Below are 12623 nucleotides of genomic sequence, written 5' to 3' on the forward strand. Positions count from 1 at the left end.
GTATAAGAAAGGTCGCAGGTTATTGTCATAGGGTGGTTATAATTTTAACTTTTTAAAACGTTTACAAAATACTGATAATAGCCAGGTAGGGAATATGGGTATAGATGGCGTTGGGACAGATGGAGTTGATAAGAGAAATATAAGAAAAATGGAAGTTAAAGAAATTTACTCACTGAATTATAGAAGCTTAAGAAACTTAAGAAAGACCACTAGTTGCCCCCATTATCCATTCCTCCCTTTAGCCTTACTAATGGGAACTCAATTTTATTCAAGGCAGCAATGCACCCAACTAAGAGAATAAATTTCCCAGCTCCCCTTGCATCTGGCACGACCACGTGAATCAGTTTTGGCCACTGAGATGGAAGTAGAAGTAGTTGGAATGGGAATTCTGGGAAGGCTGCTTAAAAGGAGTGGCTCAGCTGAGAGGAAGGCCCTTTTTTTCTTTCCTCCCTTCTCCTTCCTGCTGCCTAGAATGAGGATATGAAGTCTGCATCTCCAGCAGCCATTCAAGCCATCCTTGAGGATGGAAGCCTTGCACTAGGATGGGGAGTTAGGCAGGTAGAAGTCTAGGTCTTTGATAAGTTTATGGCACTACCTCAATAGCCATATCTGGACTACATATTTCCAGATTTGTTTTGCATAAGAGAGAAATTATCTTCTATCCTGTTTAAGCTACTGTTTTCTGTTTAAGCTGAGTTTTCTGTTGTATACAGTCAAGCCCAATCCTAATTGATACAGGAACCCTCTTTCTTCAGCTAGGATTCAATCTATGTGGGACAATGCCACAAGAATCTATTAAGCTCCCACTGTTTGCCTGAGAAATGTGAAGGCTGTAAAGGAGTTAAAGCCCTCATAGCCTTGAAAGAAATAACAATTCTTCATGGGTATTATTACTAATAATTTTGCAGAGGAAAAATTAGTGCTTCATTTACTTCCCAAACGTTTAATAAGTGCCTAGAGTGTGCCTGGTGCAACGGTGGGAATGCCACAGTGAGCAGATCCCACAGTATCCACAGCCCACTCTTTGCCCCATGTTGCGCGGTTTTGAGTGTGCTCCTTCCCGTGTTAAGAAAGCAAGCCAGAAAATGTCCTTGAGCCCTCATTGCTTTCAGCAGATGCCGTAGACGGAATAGTGTGCATTTTTCTGAAGTGCTGAAGCTACAAAAAGTGTTAGGAGCTCCCCATTCCCCAACAAAAAGGAAAGTTAAGAGAAACCTTCATAAAACGAGGCTCAAAACCACAGCATCTTCTTGACAGCCTTCTCATGCTCTGCTGGGATGGAGGTGATGGTGTTCATATCATATTTTTGAATGCTTTTAATAATTTTAGCAGAAAGGCTTTTCAAAATTGTGTTTTGTATCTGTGGAAGAGATTTGCAACTTACTGGTTCTTTTTTAAGTATCTATATCTCTCTACCCTTTATTTGTTTCGTAAATATTGCAATACTTTGCCCCAAAGTGGTCAACTTGTAAACTTTGAAACTGATGCTGATATTTATAGCACTGTCAATCTCTCATCATTTGTTTTGATAAAATTGGGAAACAGAGGGCTTCTCAACAAGAAAACAGAGAATGGAAAGGAATAAGAAAAAAATTACATTTATAGAGCCAAAGTAGGCTTATTAAGAATTTCAGAAATTCTATTCCTAATGGCTTTGAATCTCTCCATCTTCCATTTCCTTGCATGGACAGAGCTCCCTTTGAAGTCTCTGGAAGCTTTCTGAAAGAAAAAATATATATACATGGGTGTGGAGCTGAAAATTGAGCTCACTGTTTTGCCCTTTTAAAATGTGTTTTTCGAAGATTTGCCTTTCATATTGCAGATGGGAGAGAGGATGTGCAATTTTACCTTGTGTAACATCTTTGCCTGAAAAGCTCAAAGTATTTGTAGACGTTTTTAAATGAATAGTTTCCATGTTTGCCTGCTGAGGAAGGCAGAGTTTTGTGTAATTTACTTCCATTTTACACCTGAGGAAACTGATATTTAAGGTAAAGAGGCTCAGAATTTCAACCAGTAGCAGAATTAAGAAAACAAGCCCAAACCTTGCCACTAGGCTAATGATACCCAGTCTAATGATCCTGGAGGTCGAACGTGACTTCCAAATGAAATGGTATCATTAGAAAACATTCACCATAGATACTGTCATGTTTCATTTTAGTATGAACCTTGCATTTATTATGTAGGATCATTTGTATTTATTTTGACCGCTTTCTAGTTTACTGGCCTATTTGTAATTTTAGTGACTTCCGATTTTGAATCTATTATTGAAATTGAGTTTCTTTTTTTTTCTTCATTTTTTGTTTATTGCAGTAACATTGGTTTATAACATTGTATAAATTTCAGGTGTACATCATTATATTTCTATTTCTGCATGGATTACAGTGGAGGAAGATGGGCATGGATGTTAGCCCACGGCCAGTCTTTCTCAGCAAAAAGAGGAGGATTGGCAGATGTTAGCTCAGGGCTGATCTTCCTCACAAAAAAAAAAAAAAAAGAAATTGAGTTCCAATAATGCTTTTGTAGTCATTCTAACTCGTTCTAAGTGCATAAGAGAAGCCAAACCAGATGTGGAAATATGGAACTCAGGTCTATGTGTATCAGATAAAATTATATTTTGAACAATTTTTTGTACACACAGAAAAGTTAACACTATGTATAAAACTCAAAAGTATGTATTTAAGGTCTGTTGATAAATGTATGTGAATCATGGCATAAACTCAACTATGCATGTACATCAACATCATTTTTACTAGAAAGATCATAGTTAATCCTAAGTAGTTCTTTTTTTTTTTTTTTTTGTGAGGAAGATCAGCCCTGAGCTAACATCCATGCTAATCCTCCTCTTCTTGCTGAGGAAGACCGGCTCTGAGCTAACATCCATTGCCAACCCTCCTCCTTTTTTTCCCCAAAGCCCCAGTAGATAGTTGCATGTCATAGTTGCACATCCTTCTAGTTGCTGTATGTGGGATGCGGCCTCAGCATGGCCAGAGAAGCGGTGCGTTGGTGTGGGCCCAGGATCCGAACCCGGGCCGCCAGTAGCGGAGCACGCACACTTAACCACTAAGCCACGGGGCTGGCCCTAATCCTAAGTAGTTCTAATTATATCTGAATCATTTGTTTGGTCATTTAAGCAACTGGAAAAGAACCAACTGAAATAATTTGAATCAGTAGAAATTATATCAACATCCTTTAAGAAGGGCTGATGAAATGCAAAGTTAACGTATCTATTCTTTCACTATTTATCGAATGTCCAAAAATGTATGGCAGGAATTATTCAGATAAAACAAAACAAATGCCTCAAAAAACAAAGATGTAGTTCTTGACCTCAGGAAGCCAACAGTCCAGTTGGAGGGTGGCAGACAAACCAAATGAATTAATAAAAGCAACCAAAACCTCCTTAGTGGCTCACTCACTCACATATACAGGGTCTGCTGTTCCAGAAGCTCATAGGAAATTACACATAAATAGATAAACACTTAAACATTTGCTCATTTCTATTCCCTATTTTCTCATCTCAACGCCTCTCCTGCCCCCCACCTGACATTTATTGTCATTTCCTCCGGATCTTCCAACACCCCCTCCTCCCCCACCTCAAGGCCAGTTCTAGAATTCCCTTACAGGGGTGTTCCCATGTTATCATTCCTTCTCCTATCTGAGGAGTAGAACTTAAGGTTTATGTTTTAAACTCATTACAAGAGTCATCATCAATTTTAAGGAACATTTCTTTTAACCTTATAAGGTTATATACCGTGATATATGGTTTATTCCTTCTTGCTGGGGTACATGTTCATCTCTACATTTAAAATCATCCCTTTGTCTAGAAATGCTTACCTAGCGTCTTTAGAAAAATAGAATCATAAATGTGTTAAAAGGAAATGGAGGTGAGAATATGATTCCCACCCATATTATCACTGATATGGTATGCAGTTAAATAGCTTACAGAGTTTCCTCTGTTTAATATTTGAAATAATTTACTATTACATGACACATTTAATTTCTGTCTATAAAATATGAGTCAATAGATAGGGTTTTTATTTTCACTTTACTATTAAGAAAATCAGACCCCAAACAGGGTCTCCAGTGTACAGGACATTTTTGGTAGATGTTCAGACCAAAGAAAGGAAAAGCTGGCTTGACTCAGAGGATCTTCTATACCTGTTTTTCTTTACCATGAAAACCTGTAGTTTGAAGGAACATAAAAGAAGGACATGTATTCTGCTTTCCTTCAGAAATGACTTGCGCTTCCTGCTTATGGGAAAAATAAACCCTTTATACAGCAGCAGAAGCTGTCTTCGTTTGCAGTTGTCACTGCAAGATGTTTCCAGGCTGGGAAGCATTTTTTTCAAGGTATTTAAAAACTATCTACAACAAAATAAATGTGTTTTTTTCAGGTCACTTCATCATACCTGAGGATGAATATGTTTTTAATTAGAGCCTGGGCACAAAATTGGGTTTATTGAGACTCATGGTGACGCCTGGTCACTCTCCCAAGACACCCACAGTCATTGTACTGATGCTCACCCTTGACACCCCTAGGCCACTTTGTGGATTCTGCAGTTAGAAAGGTGATTTCTGAGGCCTGGCAGCTGTTGGTGTTAAAGCTATTGTGTGGGAAACAAAAGCCATTCTGTTCTGTTCCTCAGCTGCCTTTGTATTGTTGATACAGGAGCTGTTTCATAAATGGAGTATAATTCTCTACCATGGAATTTCATTACTGCCCATGTTTCAATGTTAGCATACGCTTCTGGACAGCAAAAGGGAATATCTGAACATACCTCCCATGGAAGGAATCTTGGGTTCTGACCTCCGTTAAAATGCTTGCATTTTAAGTTTGTTAATTATACCTGCAATTAGATGCCATCATGGCAACATCTACGCTTCCTATCATCTTTTCTCTAAGCCACCAGACCCAAGGCTGGCTAGAGGGAATTTGCTGCCAGCCTTCTTGTCCTGGAAATTAATCAGACCACAGTACATGGTGGCGCCCACATGTGCCAGTGTTAACTAGTTGTCTCGCAGAATTCCTCATTGACCTGTCCTGAGGAATTCTCATAGAGCAGATCAAAACTGACATTTATTTGAAGAGCAGACACTTTTTCACCCAAAAAGTATATTCGTTATTGTCATTTAGAAAGTGTATCAGTTTAGAAAGTTTTCAGTTGCAGATAAAATAAACTAACTGGCCTAAACAATCAAGGAAATGCAGTGGGCTGCGTCATTCTCTCCAGCTATTCGTCCCTCTCTGGGCTGTGCCCTTGCTATGTGACTTTGAGTTTCCTTCCACTACAGGTGAGTCTACTTCCCCACGTTATGAATGTTGGGCTTGCCCGTGTGACTTGCTTTGGCCAGGCTGAAGGAGTATTGCTTATTTTCACTTACCCTTCTTGCACTTCTACCATTGCCATGAGAAGAACATGCCTCAGCTCTCTCTCATCAAAAAAGATAATAGATACGTGAGGCCAGTCTGGAATCAGTAGGTTAGAGCCAAACCCAGCTGAGTCCAGCAAACATCAGACTACTTCCAGCTGACCCATGAGTGAGAATAGATGACAATCGTTTTAAGCCAGTGCATTTGGAGGGTGGTTTGTTACGCAGCACTATTGTGGCAATGGCTGACTGATGTTTATTGCTCATATAACTGAGGAGTCTAAAGGTAGCATGGGCTTCAGGTAGAGTTTGAAAGGATTTCCTGTTGTATTTCTCTGTGATTCCCTTGGAGTTTCAGCCCAGAGATTTCCCTCTTTGTGGCATGACGACTGTACCATTTCAATCTTAACATCTATACCCCATACCATTCAGAAAGCAAGGAGGCTTCTCTTCTCCAAGCATCAGAGAAAAGTCCTGGGCTTCGCTCTGATTAGGCCAACGTAGGTCATGTATCTATCCTGGGCCAACTGTTGAGCAAGGAAAGTGGGATTATGCAACTTGGTTTATGCCAGTCAGTCCCCTCTTAAAGATGGGAGTGGGCTCAGTCTTTTTTAAAATCCATGATGTGCCTCATTAAAGGTGGGAGTGGGGATGGAACAGATGCTGAGAGGCATGAGCAGTGTTAATTATGGAGGGTCTAAAATCTCCAAACTTTGTTTTAAATTTCTATTAATACATTATTTGTCTCAAGACATTATTCTACCTCCATGTTGCTAGGCTAGCTAGAGCCAGAGAGAGGCGTTTATCGTCTAGATTTCCCATGTTATCTGGCAAGTGGCGAAGCATGTGGCCACACCCATGCTACCTGAAGCACTGGAAGGTGAGTGAGAGCCCAGCTTTACATAAGACTTTACCAGAAGCCCACTAGACTCTCAACTCCTGGTATCTCAGGATTTTAATAAAATTAAAAATAGATTTGGTCTATTAGAATTTGAAGATCTCTGACCTAGAGGATGAGTTAATGCTGACGTAATGATGTAACTGAGTCAGGGGCATTGGTAAGGATGTCATTCCACTTCTGGCTTCCATTGTTTCTGATGAGAAGTCAGATATAATTCTTGTTTTTGTCTGTAGACATAGTAAGACCAAATAAAAACGTGTTGAATTAATGAATTAAAATTAGAACCAAGGTCTTCTGACACAGTCTAATGTTCATTCAAGAATACTCCACCACCTTTTTGTTAAAACCTTCCGTTGTACGTTTAGTGCTCCTACTGAAGCCTCTGCCAGAAAGAGAAACAAACTATCAATCCAGATAATTTTTGCAAAAAAAGACATCAAAGTGATCACAGTTACTTTCTGTGCTTCTAAGAGAACTCTCTGACCCCAGAGTATCTGAAAGATTGAACGACTCTTATCATCCAACCTGTTTTTGTCATTCAACAAATATTTGTCATTCTACAAATATTATTGAACACCTACTGTGCACAAGGTACTGTGTTAAGTAGTATGAGAGATGCAAAATTGAATAAGAGATAATACTTGCCTTCAAGTACCTAACTTTTATAATCTAGTTGTTGTTCATGATTTCAGGGAAACCTGGGACAGAAGGAAAGACTTGGGACCTTTCATGAAACCACAGATTCTCAGGGAGCAATTTGTCTGCCTTCTTTCGTTATCATCTCTAATCATGAAGGTCCTCAGTTCTATATGAAACATCTGTTGGCAATAAGAACAAAATGATCTATACCAAGCATTTTGATGTAAACCAGCCTAGGTTAGCTATATTCCCATATTCTTACATTAATTTCTTAAAAATACCTTCCCGTAAATTTCACCATGGCCATGCATGGGCATTATTCAGTTTGATTTGCTGGTGATGTCCTAATTAAATAATGACACATAACTGTTAATTTGGGAGTGCAGACTCAGCTACATTTTCTTCAAGTCTCTCTTTCTCTTTGCATTTTTTTCCAGTTGAGTTATGCCTTGAACCATACAAACAGAAAACTAACATTGGAACCTAAAATAACTGTCAATGCCAAGATTGTTGTGGTTGGTGCATCCAATGTTGGAATTTCCTTCTTAGAGACGTTGGTATTTTGGTGAGTTGTTTTACTTTATTTATTTGTTTTTAAGGGGGGCCCTTCTCTTCTTACACCTAAGAGGGTCCCCTGAAACATACTTGAGTGTGTTTGCCACACCATATACCTTGCCTATGTTGATTAATGACTCAGTGGAATGGTCTAGGCTGGGGGTTAGCAAACTATAGCCCCTGCGTCAGATCTGGCTTTCCACCTGCTTTTGTAAATAAAGCTTTATTGGAACACTACCACGCTTATGTAGTTATATGTTATCTGTGACTGTTTGCTTGATACAACAGAAGATTTGAGTGGCTGCGACAGAGACCATTTGGTCTACAATGCCTAAAATATGTACACTCTGACCCTTTCCAGAAGGAGTTTGCCAACCCCTATTCTATACTAGCGTTCCCCTTACTGGCCAGATCATAAGAATCACATGGAGCATTTGTTAACGATGTAGATTCCCAGGCCCTGCACCAGACATACAGAATCAGAAACGCCCAGGTAAGACTCTGGGAATCTGTATTTTAACAGGTGCTCCATATAATCAGGCAGGTTTGGGAACCAATTTTGACTTTATGCATCACAAATAGGCTTTTGGAAATGGCAGACAGGCCAGGATCTTTCTTCCAACCTCTGCATTTTGGGTGCTAGGAAACAGGGTAAAACCCCACAAGGAACATTGAGGCCTGCACATTTCTTCAGATGCTATTTTCTATCATCCTCAAAGCACTAAACCAGGTTTCCTTTCAGAGCCCATTTTCCTGATAGTCCGCAGCTTCCCCTGACTAGCGCTCCATCTGCTCAGCACTGCTTCACAGCAAGAGCCCTGGATTACTGTCCATGAACTCAGGTTCATAGCCTGGCATCACTGCCACCTGACACAGAACCCTAGATGCATTGCCTAACTTCTCTCAGACTCGGTTTCCTCATTTATGTTTTTTAAAGTCTCATAGATGTTTTAAAAGACCCTGACCTTGGGGAACCACAGACTCCTGAAATAAAAGTGATTTTTTCCAAATCTTTGCTCAGGATCACATGAGAAACTTTAGCTACTGTTCAAAACTACAGGTGCTAAGAGGTAGGTGGAAGATTGGAGAGAGCAGCCCTACCATGACTCCTCCAGAAGCCAGCAAAGGTGTGAGGAGTTAGACAAGGAGAAGGGTGGAGGAAATGACCCCTAACAGGTGTTTTTGCCTGGTTGATGTGGAGATGAGCTAACCCCAAATAGTTGTTTTGCTCATTTCACATCACATTAACCAGATAAAGATTTTTTTTCACTTTCCAGCCAATTTGTTCAGTTATCCGGAACATACCCTTAGTTAACCAGAAATAAGTAGCATGGGGGTCATTATTGAAATTAACAACAGCGTTCATGGGCTTTAAATATTGTGGTCAGTCTACAGCAGTCTTTCATGGCAAGAAGAAAATGATGAGAAGCACCTAGGAATATCCATTTTTCTGTGGATGCCACACTATAGTTTGAGGAGTTCACTTGTTCTGGTGGGTCTCCTTATCTAAGACTCTGAACAGTAAGTTGTATGCAACCATTTTTGAATGATGAATTATCAGGGTGAGTTATGAAATGATAGTAGTCAAGAAGTTATCATAAACAGGTCTTAAATCTTAATTTAGCTATATACTTATGTTTTATTTAAAATGATTACGTTATATACATATAATTTTCTTTTTGTGGAATTAACTTAGATTTAATAAAGACAAGTATAAATTTTGATATAAGTACTTGGTTGATTAAATTCCTCAATCAGACAGACCTTTTTAAAGCATTTGAAATTACTCATAATTCTCTATCATCGTTACACAGATTACGTACACTAAAAATAGACTGGTATCAGTTTACGGATCTCTAATCCTTAAGAGAGGAAATAGTTTTCTCATTATTTTCTCTAATTATTCTAAATTAGCAATCACCATAGTAACCTTCTGTGTATTTTACTTTACCACTTTAACTGCCATTTGAACTAGATTTTATAAATGATATGAGCTGGAATGAAATTGAAGAAACAGTTTTCACCAAATGCTGACCCCTAATGAGGATTAAATCCACATTTTGGAGGCAAGAGTTAGAAAAATTGCCCTCCTTTTGCTCCTGCACTGCATTATCTAACTCAGCTGGGGCACCGTAGTTCCTGGAAAATCCATCTGAGGCCCAGTATAGCAACTTCTTTTTCCAGAAAATCTGGTAATGCTTGTCATCTGGTGACAAAACAGACACAAATTTTTGTTCTTATATTATTTGCATGCAAAAAAAGTAAAGCACCTTTGGTCTCCTCTTCGGTGGACACAAAAGCAGTCCTTGCAGAAATTCGTTTCCCGTCACATCCTTCACTCCTCGAGTGCTAAGGTGCTGCTGGGGAGCTGACGTGATTTGACCAAAGTCACCAACAACTGCACCAGGATATAAGCTCCATGCGAGGAGGAATAGTGAGGGAGATGTTTGCATTAGTTTTTAGTACAACATTCTCTCTGGTCCTCAGCTGCTACCCATCCACAGTTACGTCTGCACGGACACATCTTCTTGTCTGGTTGTAGGCCTGGGAGTCACCTTGCATCTTCTTTTCCTTACTAGGGCAAGTCCTCCTGGGCCCTCCCATGCCAGGTGACATGTGTGACAAGTGTTTTCTTAGGGACACATTAGCAGTTCTCCACATCCTTCTGGTCCTGGTGAGTCCTCCAGCACTGGGCTGAGGAGTGGCAGCCCAGCCCTTAGAGCTTCCTGCAATCTCCAGCAGCCCTCCCTAGGCCCTGACTAGCTGATCGAGAAGGGCAGGGGTGCAGGATAATTCAGGGTGGGGCTGAGGCTCTGCTCATCTGTGCTCCCTCAACAGGTCTTGTGCATTTGTCTTCTGAGGGCACTGTGCCCAACCAACTCCACCGGGAGCCAAGGAGGGAGTGTGTTCAGGCCCCTGCGCCCCACCCTGCAGCCAGTGTGGGCTCTGGCCACATAGGCATCCTGGCCTTCCTTCCCCATCATTTGCCCCGCCAGGGCATGGGTCCCGTGGTGGGAACCAGGAGCTGAGCAGGGGAAGGACAGCGGGTGCAGAGCCAGGGCTGGGGGAGGAGCTTTCTTGGGGTGGGGAGTGCAGAGGAGGAAACCCCCGCTCATCCTCTGATGGAGAGGGCAGTGAATTGGAGGGGAAGGCAGCTCCTAAGACATTTTTCTGTGAATTATCTGTGTTCTTCATCAAGCCCAAGTCATTCAAGTGATGGATCTGAACTATTTTAAAATTACAGTTCTCATGATTGATAGATTGTGTGCGTTCGGCTGCCCTGGCTCTTTGGAACTGCAAGTTCTTGGCTTGGGCAGTGTAAGTGTTTCATATACGTTATCCTTCTCAGTATTTCTATTAGTAAGACTTCTCTAAAACTCCAACCACTGGAAAAAGCAGAAAGAACTCAGCCTCGACTGTCAGCACACCTCTGCTGTCAACCAGTGCTGTGGCCCTGACGGGTGGTCCCATCCTCCTCAGTGTGCTGAGGGAGGGTCCTGGTAGGGGACCCTCATGGTCCTGCTAGCCCGAAGGTGTGGTCATGCTGAGAACTCCACCAATCGTATCAGCAGTCTAAAGGGAACTCCCTCTTCTTGGATCAACAGCCAAGTTCGGAGGTGAGCTTCTATCATCCGTCAAGGAAACACTGTTTCCTGAAGGAGAGCTTTGAAAGTGTGAAAGCTCTTTCCAGAAAACAAGATGTCTCTTTCCACAAAGCTTAGAAAGTCGTATTTTTACCAGCCACTTTGTGCACCAAATCTAGCCTTGCTGAACTCCCCAAATGTAATACTTTGAATATCTCAGGCTTTCCACAAAAGTACTCCAAAATCATTTTTAAAAAGAAATATGGAAATGCTGTACCAAAAAAAAGGGCAGGAACCAGGTCTATGAACTCATTTTATGTTTTGTGTCCTTTTTACTCAAAGTGTGGCCTGTGGACCAGCAGCATCAACATTGCCTGGGAGCTCGTTAGCAATGCAGAACCTCAGGCCCTGCCCCGCTCAGTGTCCCAAATAGATAGATTTTTTCCAGAATTATATAGAACAGCTTCTTCACTATCTCTTGGGCATCAACTCACTGAGCTGAAGCAGTTACTATTTTATTCTGTTTCAGCTCATGTGTCTCTATGCTTCTGAGTATTATATTATTTACTCCTGATTATGGAGCAGTTCCTTTTAATCCATTATTTTAAAATCCTTCCTAATTCAATTCTGATGTAAAGAATCTCTTGAAGAGCCTGTAATGGCACTAGAAAAATGCATCAGTGAATCCTGGGATGACAGTGACTGAAAGCAGCCCTGGGTAGTGTCCCCACGACCCTTTGTGTGACTAGAGAAATACATGCTTTGATTCACGGCAAGTGCTGGTAGGTGCTGAAGCCCGGGTGGGCTCGCCTTGTCTCCCACTTCCACCACTGGGAAGAGGTTTCTCAAAAAACTGAGCAAATAATCTCACCAAAAGATGAAGTTTCTGATTTTCGACCTAGATATTGACCCCTCATCTGGTCGAGTGTGTTGAGGTAACTAAGACTAGCTTGGAACAAGGAAGGCATGTTTGTGAAGCTACGATTTGTGGCCGGATGACCATAACTCCTGTTATCGGGCGCACAGGACCGCACAATATCCGGCGCAGCTGTGGGCTCTGTCAGCAGCCAGCAGAGCGCCTGCGGCTTAATTAGGCTTTTTATCTCTGCATTTGTCTGAGGACATCTGAAACCTTCAGTGTGGCCTGTCACTAATTAGGTGACTAATTAAATAGTTAGTGCTTACTTGCTGATCTCAGAGCTAAACCCCTGTGAACAGGTTGGTGATTGTTATTGTTCCATGGGGCAGAGACCATTCGGTCTCCATTTGGTCTCTGCCCCATGAATTGATGGACGTGTGCTCTCTCTGATTGCCCTTTTGGTACCAGGGCGAATGCAGCGTGGCAGCCAGGCCCACAGCACGTGCGGTGCTGCCCTCCGCCGTGCCTGGGGAGCAGGCAGAGATCAATGGGGCAGGTGGCATCTTCCCTTCTTGTTATGTTGGCATCACAATGGGACCTGTCAGGGGCCAATACAGAGGCCCTCTGGTGGCTGAGGTGGGGGTGGGGAGGATGGGGACAGTTAGGTGTCAAGCTCAGAGGCCCAGCCTCCCAGGCAGAAGGGCGTGACATTCTGTCA

General features: G+C 41.7%; 1 protein-coding gene across 1 annotated transcript in view; it reads left to right on the top strand.

The window, feature by feature from the left end:
• Positions 1-12623, top strand: part of CFAP61 (cilia and flagella associated protein 61) — a 286840-nt gene that overhangs the window by 158982 nt on the left and 115235 nt on the right. The window contains exon 17 of the mRNA XM_058563317.1: positions 7345-7472. Within this exon, the coding sequence (XP_058419300.1) occupies positions 7345-7472 (128 nt within the window). The remainder of the gene's footprint in view (positions 1-7344; positions 7473-12623) is intronic.

This window comes from Diceros bicornis, chromosome 19 (assembly GCF_020826845.1).
Source record: "Diceros bicornis minor isolate mBicDic1 chromosome 19, mDicBic1.mat.cur, whole genome shotgun sequence".
Classification (NCBI taxonomy): domain Eukaryota; kingdom Metazoa; phylum Chordata; class Mammalia; order Perissodactyla; family Rhinocerotidae; genus Diceros; species Diceros bicornis.